The sequence below is a fragment of the Eumetopias jubatus genome, unplaced genomic scaffold, assembly GCF_037043125.1.
Source record: "Eumetopias jubatus isolate StellerSeaLion01/CBP00866 unplaced genomic scaffold, mEumJub1_p1.0 scaffold_10, whole genome shotgun sequence".
Classification (NCBI taxonomy): Eukaryota; Metazoa; Chordata; class Mammalia; order Carnivora; family Otariidae; genus Eumetopias; species Eumetopias jubatus.
The window spans coordinates 87,436,736-87,460,756 of NW_028274816.1; the positions used below are offsets into that span (position 1 = coordinate 87,436,736).

Below are 24,021 nucleotides of genomic sequence, written 5' to 3' on the forward strand. Positions count from 1 at the left end.
TGCAAGACTGTTGAATCATAGATCTGTACTTCTGAAACAAATAATGCAACATATGTTACGAAAAAAGAAAAAGAAGAAGATAGCAGGAGGGGAAGAATAAAGGGGAGTAAGTCAGAGGGGGAGACGAACCATGAGAGACGATGGACTCTGAAAAACAAACTGAGGGTTCTAGAGGGGAGGAGGGTGGGGGGATGGCTTAGCCTGGTGATGGGTGTTAAAGAGGGCACATTCTGCGTGGAGCACTGGGTGTTATGCACAAACAATGAATCATGGAACACTACATCAAGAACTAATGATGTAATGTATGGTGATTAACATAACAATAAAAATAAAAAAAATAATAATTGTACTCTAACAGGATTGTCTCTCGGCTGCTGAGTCCCCCTGGATGTTTCAAATATTCTGATCCTGACCACCCAGGGGTTAGAACTAGACCCACTGAATCCTGATGACCTTTCCTCCTCAGGCTGAATCCTACAGCCTGCTCAGTCCCCAAGCCCCATCCTGCTCATCAGCCTGAGATGTTTACTTAGGAATCACTGTGTCTCCCTTGGGGCCAACTAGAGGTGGACCCAGACATTCACAGGTCCAGAGCTCAAGGTGCAACCAGGGGACTGGAGCCTACAGGGTAGTTCAGACTAGAATAAGTCGGGGCCCTCACCACCTGTGCCCGAAAGAGGGGATACAACCAGGGAGAAAGGACACATCTGACACTAGTCCGGGGCTACGGCTTTATTGAGAAGCAGCGACCACATGGCTCTTCTGGATTTCTTACCCCTGGAAGTGGTAGAGAGACCCAGTGGCCCCTACTGAACACGGTCAGCTGGCTGGCAGCTGGGTGTGGTGACAACTGACAATGCTTCCTCTGATTGCTCATGAGTGAGGGAAGCAGCTCTTTCAAGACTAACTATGATCAGGCCAGCGAGGTCTAAGGAAAGGTGGCTGAGGGGATGAGAAACAAGGAGACAGAGGTGCCAGGACCAAGAGAGATGGGCAGAAATGGGCAGGAGGTTGGATTGGGAGGGTCTACCCTGCAGTGCGGGGAAAGAAGTTTACCCATTGACTCTGGCCTGGCATCCCCCGACCGGCCTCAAACGTAGTCTTTATTGGAACCATGAGAGACGATGGACTCTGAAAAACAAACTGAGGGTTCTAGAGGGGAGGGGGGGCAGGGGGATGGGTTAGCCTGGTGATGGGTATTAAAGAGGGCACGTTCTGCGTGGAGCACCGGGTGTTATGTACAAACAATGACTCATGGAACACTACATCCAGAACTAATGATGTAATGTATGGTGATTAACATAACAATAAAAAAATTTAAAGATGAGAAAAAGAAGTAGTCTTTATATTATCTCTAAATTGAATTCTCTACACAATCACAGGGCTGCACTGACGTAAATGTTCATCCTACTATTTATATATGTGTGTTTTATTCCTGCCAAAGCACAAGTAAATTAATATTTTATTTCGGGAATCATTTTTATAGCCCAATTTATTATGTCTTATGACCATCTGCATATAAAAATTTGACTCATGAAGTTTACACATTTTAAATACACCATAATTTTTTTGTCCCTGTAGTGCTCGTACTGTTCCTCTCAGCACTTCCAAGAGCCCTGGGTACACAGCCTAAGGGCCTCTCCCCGTTTCCTAGAGATAACCTTGTGCCCCTGGGGACGCATCAGGGATTGGGGCACCTGAAGCTCCAGGTGCAGGCAGGCAATAGGACTCAGCATCCTCCAGACTGGCGTGGGGGCACAGCCAACATTTATCTCTTCCCACTCTAAAATATCCCAGAAATTTTGTAACCCTACTTTGGCATCTCTCTTTTCTTCAATGTTGAGAGCTTCACGAAACCAAAGTGTCCCAGGCCTCTCTGAACCTCAGAGACACCCTAAAGCCAAAGAGGAATAAAGCAGATACTTCTGATTCCAGCCCAAGGAAAGGCAATAACTTGCCTTTAACTTGGTCTTTGCTTCATTCATCTCCCTTTAAAAGACAGACCCAATTCACTGTGTGGATGGGCCCCATGCTCTTCCATGCTCAGCATGCTGACATCCTAGGCTTTTACTCTGCGTTTCTCTGTAGCAGCCCTTGAAACACCTACATTCCATCAACTCTGGGAGATATCACGTGAGGTCACGTTGCAGGTGAGAGGAACTGGTGAGATTTTGCATCTTCCTGTTGAGTCCTCACATGGATCTTCCTGAATTAGGTCCTCATGTGCAGGCTTGAGGGTTGAAGAAGTAAACTGCCACAGGGTCAAATACACACCTGTATTAGTCAAGGTTCCCTGGAGAAAACGAACCAATAAGAAAATATGTATATGAAGAGTTTATTATAAAGAATATGCTCCCATGGTGATGGGAGCTGAGGAGTACCCAAGAAAGTTCGTGGTAGAATTCATTCCAAGTTCAAGGGTCTGAGATCCAAGCGTGCAGACGGTGGGAAAAGGTGGACGTCCCAGCCGAAGCCATCAGGCAGCAAGGGGACAATTCCTCCTTCCTCTGCTGGTCATCCAATTCTACTCAGACCCTCAAAAGATGGGGTGAGGCCCACCCACCTGAGGGAGAGCAACATCCTCCCAGACACACCCAGAGATAATCTTCCATCTGAGCAGCCTATGGCCAGTTAACCCATAACATTAACCACCACGGCCCGGACTCAAACCTAAAGTCAAGTTGCTGTTGTAATTGCCCTGTTCACCTGGTGGATCTTTCAACTTCTCAGCTCAGCCAGGAGCTGCAGAAACTGAAGAGTTTTCAGAAGAGCGGAAGTGAGAGAGAGAAGGAAGAGATGGTGGTGGGCTGAGAAGCCTGAGGAAACAGTGAGTCCCTGTCAAGTTTCTCAATTTGGGTTACAATGCCACCAGCTGCCTAACAAACCCTCTTATTGGGCTTCCCTGGGTCTGAAGATGGTGCTTCTCCCTCTTGCTGGCTCTTGGCCACTCTCTGCCTGCCATTGTCGTGGTCTGAGAGAAAGGTACTTGAAGAGTGGTGCCAGAGGAATCTGGGTTCGAATCCTCCCATCATCACTTACAATAGACTTCTGGTCAGTTTGTTGACTGAGCTGTTGGCAAGGTAGCTCGGGGGATGGGGAGATTACATAAACTCTTTGCTATGGGAGGAAAGACCAATAAGCAGCAAACCTCCCCACAAAAATTAAGCAAAGTTTCAGAGGTATGCTTTCATTTTTTGGTTTTTGCTTTTTAAATTCATTTTTATTAGAGTGGAACATGAGAACAGGAAATTGCACATGTCCTAAATACACAGCTCACTGACGTTGTAGAAAGTGATATCCTTTCATGGCCACCACTCAGATCAGATATCCACATCCTTTGGCAGGGGTCCTCTACATTGTATCAGGTGGGTGTGTGGTCCACAGATATGGCAGAAGCAATGGTATACGACTTCCAAGGAGAAATCATAAATATGTTATGCCTTGCTCTTTCTAGGATCACACACTCTGGGAGAAACTCGTTGCCATATCATGAAGACACTAAAGTAGTTCTACTGGGCGAGGAGCTAAGGACTCCTGCTAACAACCATGTGAGCGTGTCAACTCTGAAGCAGATCCTCCAGGCCAGCCCAGCCATCCAATGAGCAGAGCCTGGTCAATATCTTGACCACAACTTTGTGAAAGAGACATCCTGAGCCACAACCACCCAGATAAGCCACTCTCAGATTTGTGACTCTCAGGAAGTGTGAGATAATTAATGTTGTTTACTGCCACTGGGTTTTGGAGGAATGTGAAATGCCGCGATAGATATCAAATCTAGCTGGACCACACTTGTCTAGGGCCAATGTCTGCAGCCAATTCAGTCGTTATTCATTCACTCAATCACTCATTCGCTCTTGAAGTAAACATTTATCATAAGCCGACCATTTGTCCCATACTGTAGATGGCCACCAGGTCATTCAGTGATGAAAAACAGGCCCGGATTGCTGCTATGATATGAGCTCTATCCTAGTAGGGAGATGCACAGAAACCACCAATAGAAACACACTAACAAGGTTTGGTGAGCTACGGAGGAAACAAATGGGGGTTGGTGATTGAGACAACAGGGTGACCCCTAGGAAGGGTGATCAGGGATGACTTTCTGAGGGAGTGGCATCCAAGGTGAACTCTAAAGAGTAAGAAGGAATAAGCAGTGAGAAGAGGTGGACAAAGGATCCAAGGGGAGGGGCAAGCGGCTTATGATAAATGTTTACTTCAAGAGTGAATGAGTGATTGAGTGAATGAATAAAGACTGAATTGGTTGCAGACATTGGCCCTGGGGAAGGATGGGCACTGTGGCTGGAGCACGGGGCACATTGAGGTGGGGGAGCAAGATAGAAATGCAGAACCCATAATTGGCTGGTCCCACTCAGGCCATGTAAGCCAAGCAAGGAGAGTGGGTTTCATCTGAAGAGCAGGGGACAAAAGGGTGTACGGGCTACTCCTGATTTTGTTGAAGTACTCTCTTGCTGAAGAGTGGAACAGAGGGAGGACAAGGCCTGAGGGGACTGGGAAGAAGAGGGATGTCACCCTTGCACTAAGAGGAGAGAGGAGGGCTGTAACGTCAGGAGGAAGAGGAGATATGGGCAGATGCACAGTACCAGAGGAAGCATTAGTGGGGAATGACAGAGAGAGGAATCCCGGGTGACAGGGTCTAGTTGCAATAACTCTGGGAATATTGTTCCCTTTGATCTGGATAAGATCGTGTGGAGGAGGAACAGATCTGGGGAGAGAGTGTTTAGGGGAAAATTGATAGACCTGGTTGTGCGTGACAAAGTTGAGGACCTGGCTTTACCCAGGCAAGATGTCAGGCCCTGCACCTTAGCCTGCCTCCCTACCATTTCCAGCATAAACTCACCCCAAACCCATCATGTCATGAGAACACGCCACTCTGAGTTAGGACAACCTCCCCACCTCCTGGCAAGGACCATCCCCCAACTCTGAACCTTGAAGTGGTCCCCGGTCACCACTGTGAACCCAAAAGGGCCACCAGCAGCTAGTGTTCTGGCAGACCACCCTCTTGTTACACAACGGTCCCTCGTGCCACTGGATGGAGAGGAGCAGCCCAGTCTCAGCTTCACATTTCCCCATCGTCCCATCAGCTCCTTCAATCTCTGGACCCTCTTGTCCATTGCCAGTACTCTGCCCTGGGAGTCACAGTAGAGTGGACTTTGCAAAGAAGGGTCAAATGTGAGGTGCTCACGGGGTTCGTGACGGCTGCTCCATGTCCATGTCTTGAGAACAGAGAAACACACAGGAGGGAAGCGCAGCCTGGGGGATTTGTACCCTGGTTAGGAATCCAGAACCCTAATGGGACCTTTGAAGGCATCTGAGTTCACAGTGCCAACTTGTGTGGCCAGAGGAGAGCAGGGGTCCCATGGGGACTGTGGGTGCTTGGAGCTGCAGCCTAGGGGTTCCTAACATCCCTGCAGGCACCACCGATGCCTGAGAAGATGGGCTACTGGGGCTCCACCCCGGACATGGTCCCTCCTGACCACAAGGAAGTGACATGTCATGGCGGTGAGGAAGCTCCACTGAGGAGGAAATGTTCCATTGCGGCTCCATTGTGTGGGGCGAGTGTGGACAGAGAGAGGAGCAGATGTTGTCTGCTTAAGAGGATGGCAATCCCAATCCAGTCCTTGACCAGGAGCTGTCCTGTCATCAGGATTGAGAGGAGCCCGGGGCACCCGACCCAGGACTCTGTCTCAGCCTGTGGTGCTCCCCTCCCCTAGCTTCTGGCACCTCGACCAGCTTGAGTCAACGTGGAAGAAGATTGTGAGACCAACACAGGTTGACGAGAAAGCAAAGAGGCCTCAAAAAGCAGAAGTGGGTCGTGGAGATTGGACCATCTGGGAGGTGGCTTGAAATCAGGGACCTGGCATTGCTGTGGGTGACCTTTGTGCTGGAGACATGACCCCGAGGGATGGGAGGCCTTGGCTGCCTGTAGCTCTGCTCCTTCTGCAGGTCCCAGGTGAGCAGGGCTGAGCCTGGGCAGGGAAGTGTGCCCTGAGTGGGAAGGAAGGAGACAGGGGAGACAGGGGAGGGACACAGGAGTCTTTCTTCTTTGGAAAGTCCACTCTACTGTGACTCTCGGGGCAGAGTACTGACAATGGACAAGTGACATGTCACTTCCTTGTGGTCAGAGTGTGTGTGGGGGGCGGCCCATGGGGAGGGAAGCAGGACCTGGGAGGGAGGAGGGAGAGCAGAGAACATTCTACGATCGGCCAGCACTGCCCCAGCAGTGACCAGGAGCATTTAGAGCATGAAGCGGGTGAGTTCAATCCACTATAGTGGACAGAGCAACTCTGAGGAGAGGGGCGCCTGTGACCACCATTACTGTAGGGTCACAGTCAGAAAGGAGATCTTGGTGCATGACAGACACACACACACACACACATTGAGCACCCTCTCCTTGTGCCACTTTGTGGGTAGGGAGCTACCTCTTCCCCCTCTAATCTCAGGAAACGTCTGTCTCCTGCGAAGGCCTCCTCCAGTCCCTGAGATCCTTTTGGGGTATCCAGGGCCACCATGACCCCAGATCCCCTTGACCCAGGCTCATCTGGTGAGGGACCACACTCGGTTGTGTTTTCCAGGCTGTTGGTGTCTGAGTGGCCCCACCTCCGTGACGGGCACCGTGGGCGGATCTCTGAGCGTGCAGTGTCAGTATGAGGAGAAATTCAGAGAGATGGTCAAATACTGGTGCAAAAGCCCATGTGTGTGGAGTACTGTAAAGACCAAAGAGGCAGACATAGAAGAGAGTAACGGCCGTGTGTCCATCAGGGACCATCCCGCCAACCTCACCTTCACAGTGACCTTGGAGAACCTCACAGAAGGTGATGCAGGAACATACTGGTGTGGAATCGTTACATCATGGCTCCCAGGATATTTCCTCGACCCCACCTTCCTCGTTGTGGTGTCTGTGACCCCAGGTGAGCTGTGAAACCCCCTCCCCCAGCGCCAGCACCAGGGCTGCCTGAGACTGGGGCTGATCACCCTGACCCCAGCACGAAAGCGGTGGGTTGTGGGATAGAAGAGTGGAATGAAAATGGGGTGGGTGACACAGGGGATGTGCATGTATGTGTGTGTGTGTGTGTGTGTGTGTGTTGTGTCTATGCATATGTCTGTGTGTCTATGTGTGTGTGTATTTGTGTGTGCAAGCATTGTGTTGTCTGCACACTCACACAAGCCCATGCACACCTCTGGCTGTCCTAGGCACTTCCATGTGCCCCACCCTGACACACTCTCACGCATAAAGCTCTACCAGGGTGGGCAGTGGGGATGGGCCTGAGTCTGGGGTCAGCTGCCTTCCTGTCCTGACAAGGGTCCTATCCATGCTGAAGGGGACCCAAATCTCTTCCTGGACTGCTCTCTGTCCTCCCAATGGGGAATGGAACTCCTAGGGCATTTGCTCTTCTCCCTTACTGGCTGCCCATGACCTCGGGCTCTAACAGGACATCAGTGTGGCATGGATGGTTCCTGAGGCACCAGCCTCAACGCTGTGATCCTGGGGGTCTGCGGCAGCCTGAACTGGGCCCCAGGAAGGAGCCCCAGACCCTGATGTGGGGTTTCTGTGAGCATTTGGGGACCTCCCTGCCCCCGCGGCTTGACCCTCCCCATCCCCCTCTGGCCTCTTGTCCCCACAGGGGTTTTCTGAGCTCCCCTCAGACAAAGGAGAAGAAGGATGAGAAAAATGAGTTCTCAGGTCTTATGGCCCCAAATATACTTCCTTGTGCTGCAAAGAATTCTTTACTAGAACCCTGTTTTTGTTTCCTAAGAACCATATGGAGATCATCCATCTAAGTGGGTAGATTTTTATCCTGTGTTCTTATTCTGATGGTGTCCCTGGTTCCTCCGAGGTCCTTCTTGTAGGTCTTCGTTTCACTCACATGGGACATTTCCCTCCCAGGCCCTTTGTGAGATCCTATTTAACAGTGAGTGGCTGAGCATCCTCGGACACCACCAGCGGGGTGAGGGAAAGCCAGTTGTCCAGTTGGCTTCAGGACAGGCCACATTCTATGGGGTCCCCCGGATGTGTGTCTGTCTCTCTAGATCTTTCTTTCTGTCTATCTTTCTGTCCTGTGGCACCCCAGGTTCACAGGTCTGGCTGACAGTTTGGGGCCTGAGTGCATTGAGTGCCAGGGTCCCACCATTCAGTGTAGACTCCGCTGAGTGCCCTGTTGCATGATTCTCACTCCAGACATCAGCCCTGCCTAAGGACCCTGCCTGTCCCACCCCCAGCTCTGGATCAATCTCTACAGAGTAAGGCTCACCCCATCCTCTGCCAGGGTAAATAAGGTGCGGGGTGGCTGAGCCCGGAGCCCTTGCTCTTTCCACACACTCTCACATGCCCCGGTGAGCAGGACGACTCTGCCTCTGAAATCGCCCACCTGGGCAGGGTGCACCTGGAGAAGGGGCCAGGGGAGGGCCTGAGTGCCAGTCAGACTGGGTGTGGCTGTGGGGGGATGTGGAGCCAGGACATCTGTCCAGATGGCCTGAATGACCAGGATCAGGTGATTCAGAGTCAGACAGCTGACAGAGAGTGGGAGAGCCCGGGGGAGGAAGCAGGCCTGACACAGGCTTCTCCCTCAATCCTCACTGCAGGCCCCAGCCAGGACCCCAGGTCTTCACAGGACCCTGCCAGCCTCCACGTGGAGCACCACGACTCTGCAGGAGTCCCCCAATTCCGGTCAACATCCTGGGTAAGGGGCTAGCAGCTGGAGAACTTTGACACCTGGGTGATTTCTAGGCAGCACAGAGGGCTGAGGAACGTGGGCGTGACTGTCTTGGCCTAGGTCCCTCACTTATTTACCAACTCCACACCAAATTGTGGAAGTCCTACCAAGTGCCAGGTGCTCTTCTAGGGATACAGCCCTGGGCCACCTAGACACAATCCTGCTCTGACAATAGTTGGGAAATTCACACAATGAAGAAGTTAACACATTCATCAATAGAAGTAATGCCAGTTCGTGATGAATGCTTGAAGGCAATAGTACACATGGGTCGGGGAGAGCATGTGTGGGAGAGTTTCAGGGTGGTGCGATTGCTATTTAATACACAATGATCAGGGAGGCCTGGCTGGTGAGAGGACATTTCCTGGAGACCTGTAGGATTTGGGGAGCCATCACTCAGGTATCTACAGAAATCGGGATCCAGAGACAGGGAAAAGCAAGTGCAAGTGTTTTGCAACAGGGGCCCTCAGGACCCAGCCCAGGTCAGCCAGGTGCTCTGGGGGCCCCTGGGCTCTCTTTTCCGCTCCCCCTTTACCCCAGGCCCTCGCCAGGGAGTCATCCCGTTGAAGACCAGGCCTCTAAGGGAGAGGAGAGGTGAGTGGGGTCATTCATTCCCTCCATCATGAACTATTGAATTTCAAGGCCAAGGTTTTGGAGGCACCGCACAGGTGCCAGATCCTCCCTGGGACTAAAGCACACATTTCTGATCCCTCATGGGAAACACTATTCGTGGGGAGCAGACATCAGACAAAAAAACCCAGCACTGATTTCTGGTCCTGAGACAGGACCATCCCAATGGGGATGGTTTACGTAGAACCCTTTTCCTGGCCCACATCCTGCCTGCTCCCTGGGGTCTCCCTCCTGTCACTCCAATAGCCAGGCCCTCTCCATGTCCACATCCTGTCTCAAGAGCAATTGTTAGGCTAAAGGTCACAGGCGTGTCTGTTGTGTGGGGCTGCCCCACCCATGGGACCTCCTGGGACTGATCTGTGTATGGACTGTTGTAGCCTCAGGACATGGGCACAGGGACAGAAGGAAAGTGGAGGGTACCAGGGCATCTCCCTGAGGATGTGGCTCACTGCCTGTCACCGTGTCCCCCAGAGGTCCCTGCTCAGCAGGTTCTACTTCCGGCTCCTGGTCTTCCTGGAGGTGCCCCTGCTCCTGAGCATGCTCAGTGCTGTCCTCTGAGTGAACAGGTCTCAGAGGGGCTCTGGGGGGAGGTGTCATCATCTTGAATCCAGTAACACCAATTGCCCACTGATGACCCGTCCAGGAACACAACCCATCTGATGGTTAGGAATGGCCTTTTGACCAATACATCCAGCTATTTTCCGTATTTCTTTCCGAATATTCAGTAACCTTTTTGTAACTTTCTCTGCAGTGTATCATAGACACAAAGAATGTTCCCAATAAATGCTTACTCCTTAAACCTTGAATACTCTTCAACCCTTGGGTGCCCACCTCATAGCTTAAATAAGAAACATCGTTAATATTTTGAAGTCCCAAGCTCCCCTCTGAGAAATCCAACTATGAATTTTACATTCATGTTCTCCTTGTTTACTTCATGGGTTTGCCATATATATGCATATACATTTTCAAACTATAAACATATTTTTTAGCAGTCCCGAAGTTTACTTTTATTATTTTTTTCCAGCTTTATTTAGATATAACTGACATATAATATTTTGTGAGCTGAACATTTAGGGCATGTTGATTTGATGCACATATATTGTGAACTGATTACTACTGTGTGGTTAGCTAACATCGCCAGGAAGCCACATCACTACCATTTCTTTTTTGTGGTGAGAACATCTAATATCTACTCTCTTAGCAACTTTCAAGTGTATAATAGAATATTATTATCTGTAGTCACCATGCTATGCATTAGGTGTCCAGAATGTATTCATCTTATAATCGGAAGTTTGTATCATTTGGCCAATCTAATTAAAACATGGGCAGAGAGGGGTGCCTGGGTCGCTCAGTTGGTTAAGGGTCCAACTCATGATTTTCTCATCCAACACGAGCTCAAGTCCCATGTCAGGCTCCACATCAAGCTCCACACTGACCTCATGGAGCCTGCTTAGGTTCTCTCCGTCTCCCTCTTCCCCTTCCCCTCCACTCCTGCTCTCTCACTCTCTCTCTCTCTTAAAAAAAAATGGGCAGAGGAACTGAGTAGACATTTTTCCAAAGAAGACATATAAATGGACAATAGGTACGTAAAAAGGTGCTCAACATCACTCATTGTCAAGGAAAGGTGAATCAAAACCACCATGAGACATCACCTCATACCTGTCAGAATGGCTATCACCAAAACGACAAGAGAGAGTAAGCATTGGTGAGAATGTGGAGGAATGGAAACCCGTGTGAAGGAGTTGGTGAGTGGGTGCTCAGTAAGCATTTGCAAGTAGAAGAACAGGGCACAGACCTGTACCCCAGCAATTACTCTTCAGAGCTTGAGCTGGCAAGGCTGCATGGGGATACCAGCAGGGACGCCCTGCCCCATCTGTGCAAAACAAGGGGGCTCCAACCCCTTTGCACATCCCACACTCCCACGAGCCCTTCCGCTCCGAGCTCTCCCTTGATTGTCTTTGGCCCGCTTTGTGTGTCCTTTGCCACTTGCTATCAGCAAGACAGGGAGCTCAACTGTTTTCTTGACTTTGACACAATGTTATTCACACAAGGGTGGTGCACATGGGGCAAACTTTCCCAAAGGATTGACATAAAGGAGAGAGGTTACAATCTCAGAGTCAGGGAAAGGAAAAATTGAGATTCAAACAGCCTTATGCTTTTAAAACCCACTGGCCCTGTTCCTGAGTCTTGCTCCCAGCTGACTGCCATCCTAGCATCTCCACCTTCAATCAGACCAACTCTCGACAAAACACAGAGACCTGATTAATAGTTCTCCCCATCACAGTTTGTGATGAAAACTTCCACATATTTTTGCTTTTAATCTATTTTTTAAAGATTTATTTATTTATTTATTTGAGAGAGAGTAGAGGGAGAGGGAGAGAGAGAATCCTCAAACAAACTCCCCACTGAGTGCCAAGCCCAAAACGGGGCTCGATCCCAGGACCCTGAGGTCGTGAAATGAGCCAAAATGAAGAGTCAGCCACCTAACCAACCAAGCCACTCAGGGACCCCTGACATATTTTTCAAAAAACGAGACCAATCATATTATAGGAATTGTTATTTTGTTGTTGTTGTTATTGAGTTGTATGAGCTCTTTAATATTTGGGAATATTAACCCCTTATCTGATATATGATTTGCAAATATTTCCTCCCATTCTGTGGGTTATCTTTTTATTTTATTTCATTGGTTGTTTCCATTGGCTGTGCACAAGTTTTTAATTTGATGCAGTCCTACTTACTAATTTTTGCTTTCATTGCTTGTGCTTTTGGTGTCACATCTAAAAATTACTGCCAAGACTAATGTCAAGGAGCTTTTCCCCTGTTTTCTCCTATAGGTGTCACAGTTTTGGGTCTTACATTTAAGTCCTAATTCATTTTAAGTTAATATTTCTGAACTGTCCAGTTTCATTCTTCTCCAGTTTTCCTTTCACCATTTCTTGAAGGGACTATACTTTCCCCCATTGGTTATTCTTGGCTCCCTTGTCAAATATTAGTTGGCTTTATATGTGGGAGCTTATTTGTAGGTTTTCAATTCTGGTCTATATGTTTATATTTTTTTTAAGTTTCATTTATTTAAGTCATCTCCACACCCAACATGGGGCTTGAACTCACAACCCCAAGATCAAGAGTCACATGCTCTTCCAACTGAGCCAGCCAGGCACCCCTCAATTCTGATCTATATGTTTTTATGCCAGTATGTTTTGATTTCAATTTGTAATATGATTTGCGTCTCTACAGGACTGAGCCCCCTTTTGAATGTGTCCCCAACCACAGGACCTCCAGGAAGACCTCCTCCCTCCATAGTCTGGCCTGGACACCAGGCCAGACACTCATCTGTTTCCCAAAGCTGTTCTTTAAGAATTTTAGCTACTGGGTTATAAATCAGGATGCTAATTAAATTATGTCAGGTTAAGGCTAGAATTTGCCTTTACTAGTGAGGAAACCCAGTCCATCAGCCTTCTCTCTCTCAGCTTTCTGCTCTGGGCTTATTTTGTGCGACTCTTCATCGAGCATCTGAAGTTTTGCCCTGAACACTAATACAGATCCCAGGATTGTGTCCTCAGAGCTTCACACACTTTTTGTCACTTAATTCCCATAACAACTCTTTTGTTATTCCCATCACAACCCAGTTTACAGATACGCAAACTGAGGCTCATAAAAGTTCAGTAAGTTGTCCATGCTCACACAGCTTGTAAGTGGTGCTCAGGGTTAAAGCCCATGTCTGTCTGATCCTCCAGCCTGCACTTTTATGCCCTTGGTTATAACACCTGGACAAATGCATCTCCAAGTATGCCAAGCTTGCTCATGTGACACCTGAGTGGGAAGGAGGTGCTGTTCCCTGCTGCTGGGACCCATTGCTGTGGTAGAGAAACATTTCTGGAGTTGACACCCAGACTATTGTACCCTTTGGACCCAAAGCCTGGTAGGCCAGATGCCCCCTGCTCTGCCCTTGTTGCAGACACATACCCTGCCCCTCCTCACTCCACACAGTCCGGTTTCCTCTTTCCTATGTGGCGGCGACTTCTATGTCCTGTGCCCCAGCCCTTCCAAGAAATGACACTCAATTTGCTGAATAATTAAAAGCAGGAAATACTTTACAAAAGGAAGTGAGTGGGTCAGAAATCAAAGGCAGTCCAAGCAAAGTGCAAGCTTGGGCTCAGGCAGAGCTGTGAGAGTCCATCTGGGATCCGAGTGTGCTCTCCAGTTGTCGGCAGAGGGGCAAGGAGCCTGGGAGGCAGGACCATGTGGCTGTGGCTAGTTCTTCTCCTGCTCAGCCTCCCAGGTGAGTGCAGTGGGGGCTCTGGGGAGTTGGTCCCCCTGGGGCAGGGCAGGGGACCGAGAGCTATCCCAGGCAGAAGGGGAGGTGTCATATCTGGGGAAATGAGAGGTGGTTTTGTTAATTAATTCAGCAAAAGCACACTGGGTTCTTACTTTGTGCCAGGCATTCACCAGGTCCTGAGGACTTGAAGGGAAAAAAGGAACAGGGCCGGCCATTAGAAAGGGGACCCCAGACAGCTCAGTGGGTGAGATGTGCAGATAAAGAGCAACCCAATGGCAGGCATTGATGGAGGGGTGCTCAGAGGCCCAACCAGGTCTGGCTGAAGGAGATACAGAAGGCCATACAGACACCATCCATTGGATGAGCCTTGAAGAAATGGATCAGCCCTTCAAGCAGAGAAGGGAGAAGAGCATTCCAGGGAGAGAGGACTGCTTGACCAAGATATGGAGACTTGAGAAAGGATGGTGCATTCATGCACAGGGGCCCTCAGTGTGCAAGGGGACTTGGGGCGACTGGTTGGCTGTGAGATTGGAAACGCACAAGATTGGACGCCATGCCCAGGAACCGAGCCTTTCAAAGAGAAAAGTGCTCAGGGACCCAGGAGGGAGATGGGAGGGGGTCATGTATCTTCTCTGTGGAAAGCTACTGCACACACCAAGAGGACATTAGGGTCAGTCCAAAAGTTTGCACAATGTATGCTGTGCATGTGGGTCACACACAGCCTTCTCTATGAGCCGGGAGACAGACCTTCTAGCAAAACAGACTGGTCCACAGGGGTTCCCCAAAAAGGGCATAGCCAGGGAGTTGGGAGACTGGAGTTCCAGTCCTGACGAGAGCGCATGACACGGGCAAGCCCCCTCCTTGTTCTAAGACCTGGATTTCTGATGTGAATGGAATTTCTCTGATGCCTTTCCTAGCTGTAATGTTGGGGGACCCTGCTATTCAGATCAGATGTAAATAGACAAGGGCTGTGGTCATTCTCAAATTGTCAAGGCCATTTCTGATTTTTATCAGTGACAGAAGTCCCGTGATGATACCTGTAGATGGGTGGGGCGGGCAGTGGCTTCTCTGTGACCACTACACCCCTTAGGCAGGACTCTGAACAGCCCAGAATTCCCAAAGGATAAGAGTTCAGAAAGTCTGCCTCTCCCCCTGGACTCTAGCTTTGCAGACCCCCATCTGCTCCCTCTCTTAACCCCAACATCCAGCTCACCCGGAGGCCAAGGGGAAGGGTGAACTGCCTGGGCTCCCACACACAACGCACTCATACAATGGAGTCAGACGCACACACCCACATGCAGTCATGCTCCCATTCACATCTGTGTGCTCACACACTCATATAGAGTTAGACACACACTCATGAGCACATGCACACTCACACACAGTGTCCCTTATATGCACACACTGACACAAAGAGTCTTCACCCCTAGATGAAGGCTGAGACCCACAGTGGCTGTTCTGTGGCTTTGGGCAGGGTGGCTTGGCTGCAGAAACAAGACAGGGTGTCCCTCCTCCTCTGCAAGTTCATGAGGGAAGGGGGTGAAGTAGCCAGTGATGCGAGACAAGCCACCCCACTAACAGACTGCCTTTAGATGCTCTGGGGTTACTTCTGTGAAATGAAAAGGAGAGAAAGTGGATGGAGTGAAGTCGGAATGACCCAGCTTCCAGTAGGACGTTCCTGTCGGCTCTGTCACACAGTCCTGCAGCAGCCCTGAGGGGAAGGTAGGACACTGGCATCATGGGTGCTCAGTGAGTGTTTGCAAGTGGGGGAACAGGAGCACAGACCTGTACCCCAGCAATTACTCTTCGGCAGTTGAGCTGGCAAGGCTGCATGGGGATACCAGCAGGGACGCCCTGCCCCATCTGTGCAAAACAAGGTGGGCTCCAACCCCTTTGCACATCCCACACCCCATGAGCCCCTCTGCTCTGAGCTCTCCCCTTGGTTGCCTTGCTATCAGCCAAGACAGGGAGCTCAACTGTTTTCTTGACTTTGACACAATGTTATTCACACAAGGGTGGTACACATGGGGCAAACTTTCCTGAAGGATTGACATGAAGGACAGAGGTTACAATCTCAGAGTCAGGGAAAGGAAAAATTGAGATTCAAACAGCCTTATGCTTTTAAAACCCACTGGCCCTGTTCCTGAGTCTTGCTCCCAGCTGACTGCCATCCTAGCATCTCCACCTTCAATCAGACCAACTCTTGACAAAACACAGAGACCTGATTAATAGTTCTCCCCATCACAGTCTGTGTTTATGAAAACTTCCCACATATTTTTTCAAAAACAAGCCAAATCACATTATGAACGCTTTACTGACAGATTAAATTAGCAAAGTTGGGATTGATGAAACTTCTATTTTGAAGCAGCAACATCTCTAATCCTGTTTCTGATTGTTGGAAAATACCATCTAACTGGCCCCCAGCTTTGGATCATAGCTGTGTTGTTGCTATTATTGTCTTAAGAAAGAAAACCACCCTTTCTGCCAACTCTTGTATTTGATTTTCATTGACATCAATTTCTGTCTCTTAGCAATCTTTTTCCTAATTGAGTCCTTTCAATTAGTAAAATTTTTTTCTTAGTTGTTTTTATCAGTTAATGATATTGTAAGCATTTACACATAATAGAAATGTATGATTTAGAAAGGGAAATTTCACCCCAAATCCCAGGTTCAGCAGTGACCACTGTTAAGAGTTTACAACACTTAGTACTCAATTTTTTCTATGCATGCACCACAGAAAAACCACAGAAATGGAATCCAAACACTCTGTTAGGCAACTTTTAAAAAACCTAACTATAACGTATCTGGGACATCTTCCCTATTATTATTTGTGATTTGTCTTCTTCTTTTAATGTTGGTATGGGTGGACGGCAATTTATTAGCCTGATCTCCAGGTAATGGTGGTTGAATTTGCTTCCAGAGTCTATTGTGTGTTACATTAGCACCGCAATTAGCAGCCTTATACTTGTGTCCCCTGGTGTGGAAATTATAGTCCACGCCAGAATCAAAATTATTATGTCCAAGATCATGACAGCCAGCGCCTTTGCAAAAACAATCATAAAATTTATTGGTACCTTCCAGAATCCAGATACCATGCAAGACATGGGGACAGGGGCTGGGGAAGAGAGAGAACACAAACCCAAAGTCTCTGCCCTTCAGGACAGAACGTCCTAGTAAGGGAGACAGAGAGAGAGACTGGTAGTAGTAACAAAATACCAGTGTGGCACTCAGGTTCCTATAGGGGTGTGGAGCAACGGGAGGAAGCAATTGTAGTTGGGAAAGGGAATAAGGTGGTCAGTAGGCAGGGTGGGCTCGGAGAAGGGTTTCCAGGTGGAAGGAAGGACATGAGCAGTGACATAGCACCTGGGAAGGCTCATCAGGCTCAGAGGAAGAGAAAAGTGGGGGTAGGTTATAAGGTCCAGTGGAAAGCAGGGAGGAGCAGGAAATGGTGCTGGTCAGAGAACTTGGATCTAGAAGGGGAAAAAAAAGAAGTTGAATGCCCAACGAAAGCATTTTAAATCATTCTGAGGCAGTGGGGAGTGGCTGCCGAAGAGATCCTGAAATCCTGCTCATGAAAAGTGCAGCTGAGGACAAGGTGGGGACAATTTCAGCACATAACTCCAGCAATGACATGCAGAGGACATTGAAGAAAGGAGTGCGACAGGAGCTGGAGAAGCCTTTCTGGATTTGCTACGGCCATGATCCAGACACCAGATGAGCTCCTGACCTGGTGACAGGCTCTCACTGATATTCCAAAAGAGTATCTGCGGTTTGACACATACCCAAGTCTTACAACAACCTGCAAAGTGGAAAGTAGCATAGCCATTTTGCGAATAAAGAAGAAAGACCCAGGGAGGTGAAGTAGCTTACCCAAGATTTCCCAAGTAGTATGTGGTAGACGTGCCTTCTGTGTCCAAATTCACTCTCTTTCTGCTATGTCATGCTGTCATCATGAGCCGTGACAGTAGGGGAGGGAAAAAGGAAATCATTTTGAGAAGTATTTTTGAGGTAGAGTTGACTAAATGACTAACCAATCAGTTGTAGAGGGAGAAGGGAAGGACGGGATCAATGGAGATACCAAGTTCTCTGTCAGGTGCGCTAGTAATGCTGTTGGTTTGAAGAGAGTAGAGTTAGTTCTGCTGGTGGAATACTAAGTTTATTTCCAATGGCTGCTGTAACAAATGACCATAAACTTAGTGGCCTGAAATGACAAAATTTATTATCTTATGGTTCTGAAAGTCAGATGTCCAAAATGGTCTTACTGGCTAAAATCAAAGTGTAGACAAGATTGTATTCCCTTTGGAGGTTCTAGGGAAGAATCTGCTTTCTCACGCTTTTCAGCTTCCAGAGGCTGCCCACATTCCTTGGCTCATGATCTCTTTATCTGTCTTCCAAGCCAGCAATGTAGCATCTTCCACGCCAGCAACGTAGCATCTTCCACTCTCCCTTTGACTCTGACACTAACTCTTTTTTATCTTATCAGGAAGAAGGTACAGGGTGTGAGGAGGTGCACCTTCCTGGTGCAACAGACCTGACTCCCGCGGCCCCATGGAGACAATCCCCACCCCCCTGGCCTGACCCTGAGGCTCTGGGACTAAGACAGTCAGGAGATGCTTCCACTGTGTTTCTCTGCTTCTCCCTGTTTGTTCAGTTCCATGTGATCAAGGCACAAGAGGTCATTGCCAAGGGCAAAGAGTGTCTGTCCAGCCACATACAGTCAGCTTGACTGGAGTCAAACCCCAGAGCAGCATGATACCCTTTCCACTTGTGCTTGTCCCTAACCCGTCCCACTCCCCGACAGACCTTTGGTAGTCCACCACGTGAGCCCTCCAAGGGAGAGAGGAAATACTGCAGCAGACCAAGTTCAGGGTGGATTTAGTCCTGTGACTATTGACTTTGGGGTAGAGATGTACAGTGTGTATTTGGAAAGAGTAGGCTGGAGCTAAGGAAAGAATGTGGGCCACAAACATGGATTTGGGGAACCATCAGCATGTTGGCAATAACCAAAATCAGAGGAAGGGAGAATCCCTCCATGGGGGTGTAATAAAGTGGGGCAAAATGAGGACTGGAGAGGGACCCCTGGGCTCCCTCTGCAGTGCTCTGGGGCTGGTTCACACTGGTTTGCAAGAACTGACTCTTCTTAGCTGTGTGTCCAGTGACATTGCACTGACTGCCTGAGAGCAACCGGGGTGGGAATATTTACACTACAGAAACTGGAAAATGCTACAAGTGGAGATTTTCTTCCCAGAGGGCTAGTTTTTAAGTATTTACCAACATACCATTTTTGCACCAAGATTTAAAGAGGGAGGAAGAGACATCAGTAGAGGCCTCAGAGATGAGTAGTCAGAGAAGGAGGACAGTGGATGAGGAAAGAGTTTCAAAGCCAAGAAAGACAGTGTTGGAAAGTCAGGAGTGGTGGGGCGCCTGGGTGGCTCAGTCATTAAGCGACTGCCTTCGGCTCGGCTCAGGTCATGATCCCAGGGTCCTGGGATCGAACCCCACGTTGGGCTCCCCGCTCCGCGGGAAGCCTGCTTCCCCCTCTCCCACTCACCCTGTTTGTGTTCCGTCTCTCGCTGTCAAATAAATAAAGTCTTTAAAAAAAAAAAAAAGAAAGTCAGGAGGGGTGGCACTGTGGGCAGGACCAGGGAAGTGAGGACCGAAGAGGCCGGACATTATCACCGCGGGAGCTGATGGGGAAGCTGGACAGAGGAGGCAGATCTTTCAGGTCAGCTAGGAAGTGGCTGCAAAGGCCCAGACCCTGGCTCAGTCCCTGGACACCAACCTGGGGCCACTTGAGCCCATGGGGCTCCCAGGCCAGGCCTGGCTCAAAGTGGTAGGAGCTGTATCTTGGGATTCTGTTTTCCAGGCTGTTTCTCCATCCAAGGCCCAAGGTCCGTGAGGGGTCTAGAAGGGGGCTCGGTGAGTGTGCAGTGTAACTATACAGCAGATTGGGAGACTTATGAGAAGTGGTGGTGTCGCGGAGCAGACTGGACATCATGCCAGATCCTCGTTCAAACCAATGGATCAGAGCAAGTAATGAAGAGAGACCGTGTGTCCATCAAGGACAACCAGAGTCACCTCTTGTTCACGGTGACCATGGAGGATGTCCGGCAAGATGACACAGACACTTACTGGTGTGGGATTAGCAGACATGGACCCGACCTTGGGACATCTATCAAAGTGACCATTGACCCAGGTAAGAACTTTCTTATCATGCTCAGGACAGAAAGAGTGAGGACTTCTGCTTCCCCTCCCCAAGGGCAGAAGGGAAATGGCTGAGTACCTGAGAACAGGGTCCCCATCACAGTCCCTGAGGTCACCTGAGGTATCTGGCTGATGCACACAAGCCTGGCAAGTCTTGGGGTAGGGGTGGGGATGTGCACCATGCCTTTTTGCCCCTGGCCCAGGCCAGCTCTCCTGGGGACCCACAACCCTGGCAGCCCCACAGTCTCTCATCAGAGGTATAGGTGGACCTTGGATGCCTTGGATCCCAGGGCATTGCTCCAGGAAGTGGTCACTGGTAGTCATACTCCAGACCCGTCACTACACAGAGAGGGGTAGGGGGGACACCTGGGGAAGCCCAAAGTGTCCCAGCACTGAACCCCAAGAACCTGGCCAACACAGAGTAGCTCTGGGCACTCGACAGTGCCTCTCCTCTCTGGGCCCCCAGCCGCCCTGCCCACTACTTTCCCTGGCAGCATAAGAACAAGCAAGGACAAACTGAGGGTTCTAGAGGGGAGGAGGGTAGGGGGATGGGTTAGCCTGGTGATGGGTATTAAAGAGGGCACATTCTGCATGGAGCACTGGGTGTTATGCACAAACAATGAATCATGGAACACTACATCAAAAACTAATGATGTAATATATGGTGATTAACATAACAATAAAAAATTAAAAAGAAAAAAAGAATGCTAATGGATAGAATGTGAAAGATGTAAAAAGACAGTATTTTTAATAAAAATTTAGTTGCACTTAAAAAAAAAAAAAGAACAAGCAAGGAATTAGAGGGACCCAAGAAGGAGCTCAAGTAACAGTGGATGCTGTAAGGAGAAAGGAAGGCTTTGATCATTATGCCAATATCAGGGACCCGTCTGGCTGTCCTGGGGTCTCCTCAGGCCCAGGACTCAACTAAAAAATAGGTCATGGACACTCAGTGCCAACCTGGTCTCAGGAATCCATGACCAAGTAGCCGACCACAAACTGTCTTCATAGTTTCTCATAAAGATGTTTAATTTATCACAGCCATTGCTCACAACTGAACCAGAATGTGCCCTCTTATTCACCAGCCCTCTGGAGTCCTCCTCCTCTTCCTTATCACCCCAATACCTGGGCACCCCATTTCCAGAACCACATGTCCTTGAGCCCAGCTCAGGAACTGCTTGAGGACCAGCGATGTTTCCCCCCTTGCTAAAGTCCCACCTAGAGGGGTAAGTGGAGAGAAGTGGAAAGATGGATCTCTCTCCCCAGAAGCACCTCCCAGAGCAACAGTGCAGGCTCCTGTTTCCTTTTTATTTATTCTTGCCACACCCGAGTCGATGGAAAGTGACTAAGTGGTGGTTCAGAAAACTCAGCAGAGGGCACCTGGGCCGCTCAGTCAGTTAAGCATCTGCTTCTTGGTTTCAGCTCAGGTCATGATCTCAGGGTGGTAAGATAGAGCCCCGTGTCAGGCTCTGTGCTCAACGGGGAGTCTGCTTGAGATTCTCTCCCTCTCCCTCTGTCTTTCCACCTCCCTCTAAAATAAATAAACAAAATCTTAAAAAAAAAAAAAAAGAAAAAGAAAACCCAGCAGAAAGGGAGAAGCCTGGGGACCATATCCAGCTTCCCAGTCCAGGGACAGGGTGGCTTCCCGGAGGGGGCAGGGGCAGGACCCTGGGAGCCGCCCACGAGCCCCGTCTGTCCCGATAACCTGTGGCCGACTCTGCCTGTGTCTAGTGGGCATGATTCTGAGCACCTGGGTGAGCCCGCTCTCTAGAACAACCACCAGCGGCCGTGCAGGGGCACCGTCCGACTCCTATATCAGGTGAGTGGTGCCCGTCCTTACCCTGCCCCTCCCTGGGGCCTCTCCTACTCTGCGTCTGCACCCTCATGGGATGCCAGAGCAGTCACAGCCAGGGTCAAGGCCCAAAGCCATCCCCTCCACCAACTCGCTCCTGCCTGTGTTGCCCCTCACCCCCCATCTCCCCATTCCACCCTCCCCAGGAAGCCACTCTGCAGAATCTTTCTCTATGTTCAGTTGTCAACAAAAAAAGCCCTGATGACCTTGAGCTTGCCAAGGGGAGATAAGACAAAATCCCCACGGTGCGAGGCACTGGGTGCTGTGGGGCAGGAGCGTGGCTCAGTCGCCTGGAACTGGCATTTTCGGGGTGGCAAAGGCACACAGCCTGTCGCAGGCGACCCTAAGGTGCAGAGATGCACTTCAGAAAAGGGGAGCTGCAGGAGGTGCAATTAGAAAGGAAGGTGGGCCCAGAGCAAAGCAAAACCAACAAGGTGAAGTTCCTTCCGAGGAGCCCTCATGGTTGAGCCACTGAGCAGGTTCACGGGAGTCTTTGGAGTAGGGCTGCCAGGCCCAGGGTCACAAGCTTTGTGGGGCTGGCCAATGCTCCCCCTTGTCAGGCGCTGGGAGTGAGGGAGCCCGGGGGGCCTAGGGCTCTGACGGCTCTGTCCCCTCTTGCAGGCACCACTACATTCTCCTGGTGTTCCTGAAGGTGCCCATCTTGCTCGCATTGGTCGGTGCTGTCCTTTGGTTGAAGGGGCCTCAGCAGAGACCGTCCATCTATATGAACTTGTCCTCTGATCTCGTCAGAGACACAGTCCCTTAGATGGGCGGCTGAGCAGAATCTTCTGCCCCCGGACTCCATTTCCAGAGGAGACACAGGCCATGGAAGAAATGCCTCTGGGTCCTTGGGAGGCAGTGATGAGGCTGGGGTGCTGAAGGGCTGGCCGGGCACCCTCCCGGCTCTGCACAGCTCAGGGACACAACTTGGGGCCCTCTTGAGGTGTCATGGCTCCCTGGACTTGTTCCTACTCCTTCGGATAGCAAATGACCCACCCTACCCAACGTGGGGTCGGGGCTCATGGTTGGAGCTGCTGGGGTGGGACCCAAGCCGTGTCCTCTCTGCTGGAAGAAGTTGGGGCACGGAGCGAGCAACCGAAGCACAGAGAGAAGCAATAGGGGTGCAGACAGAGACAGAGAGATGGAAGCCTGCCCACGCCCTGGTCTCCTTCACTCCTGAGACCAGATCAGCCCACTCTATGTCTGAGCTTCTGATCTATAAGGGTTTTTTCTTAAGCCAGTCAAGTTGGGCCTCAGAAACTATTTCAAGGTTGGGGAGGGCAGTCAGGAAAACCATCTGAGGGAAATGAGGTGGCCTCCCCTACATGATGATATTTTAATAATCTTCATAATTAATTTGTTTCAATAATCTTAATAATTAAAAATCTGATAAATGACATTTTTTTCATTTGTCCATTTGGGTGGACTCGGTCACATTGCGCCTTAGGGGCCATGGGTCCTTCCACCGAAGGGAGTGCCACCTCACGTGAGAAGGAATAGCCCCATTTGAGATGTGTCTACCCACATGCAAACACACACAAACACACCAGTTTGGAATGTTTCCCTTTGTTTGTCCCTGCATCTTTATTGAGCTATAATTGACAAATAAAACTGTATATATTTAGTGCAAATGTGATTTTTTTAAAGGGGTACAAAGTGATGATTTAACATATATACGCCTTGTGAAATGAACACCACAACCTACTTCATTAACACGCCCATCACTTTACATATTTATCTTTTTTTTTTTTGATGTGGGAAGAACACTTCAGATCTACCCTCTTAGCAAATTTCAAGTATACAACACAGTATTATTAACTATGGTCATCATACTATATGAACTATACTAAACCCAGAACCTAGCTTATAACTGAAAGTTTATGCCCTCTGAGCAACATCATCCCATTTTCCCCCATGCCCCAGCCCTTGGTTCTATGGGGAGTGTTTCCCTCTGAATGTCCTGGGAGGATATGCCCACCCTGTTATTTGTCCTCATATGTAGGCCCTGGTTCTCAGCCTCAGGAGGTCATGGGAACGTGCCTCACCGGGGCATAAAGGAGACAGGAGTCCCTGTGCCTAGTGTGGTAGCCAGAACCTCCTCTCCCCATGGGGAAGCAAGAGTCCCCTCTCTTTGTCCTTCAGTCAATGAGAAACTTTCTCCCACTTTCACTTGGTGTGGGGCTCTGGTCAGTGGTGGGCCTGAAAATTCCACTGTGCTCAGAGAGGATAAACTTTGAGCCAGACTAAGAGTCTCTGAGTCACCCTGTTTGGGGACCAAGGTCCATAGCCCTCTCTGTGACTACTTCCCTGGATCCAGCCTCCCCAAGATGCAA

The 24,021-nt window shown here is 49.6% G+C and overlaps 1 protein-coding gene across 4 annotated transcripts; it reads left to right on the forward strand.

Annotated features, from left to right (window-relative positions):
• The first annotated feature begins 5,538 nt into the window (after positions 1 to 5,538).
• LOC114216325 (CMRF35-like molecule 7) lies at positions 5,539 to 23,312 on the forward strand. Of its 4 annotated transcripts, none has more exons than XM_028112898.2 (5): positions 5,539 to 5,968; positions 6,591 to 6,926; positions 19,502 to 19,831; positions 20,922 to 21,062; positions 21,568 to 21,656. In XM_028112898.2, the coding sequence occupies exons 1-4, from the start codon at positions 5,908 to 5,910 to the stop codon at positions 21,044 to 21,046; spliced, it is 852 nt and encodes a 283-aa protein (XP_027968699.2). In that variant the 5' UTR covers positions 5,539 to 5,907; the 3' UTR covers positions 21,047 to 21,062; positions 21,568 to 21,656. The 4 variants fall into 4 exon arrangements, with proteins under 4 accessions (XP_027968699.2, XP_027968698.2, XP_027968697.2 ...); XM_028112896.2 differs by lacking the exon at positions 20,922 to 21,062 and adding an exon at positions 22,310 to 23,312 and having other exon boundaries at positions 5,541 to 5,968; positions 21,568 to 21,655; XM_028112899.2 differs by lacking the exon at positions 20,922 to 21,062 and adding an exon at positions 22,310 to 23,312 and having other exon boundaries at positions 5,542 to 5,823; positions 21,568 to 21,655.
• The last annotated feature ends 709 nt before the right edge of the window (positions 23,313 to 24,021 follow it).

Coding starts and splice junctions, on each gene's coding strand:
- LOC114216325 (XM_028112896.2), top strand. CDS start 5,908: ATGACCCCGAGGGATGGGAGGCCTTGGCTGCCTGTAGCTCTGCTCCTT. Junction 6,927..19,501: donor TGTGGTGTCTGTGACCCCAG/GTGAGCTGTGAA, acceptor TCTGTTTTCCAG/GCTGTTTCTCCATCCAAGGC. Junction 19,832..21,567: donor CAAAGTGACCATTGACCCAG/GTAAGAACTTTC, acceptor GCCTGTGTCTAG/TGGGCATGATTCTGAGCACC.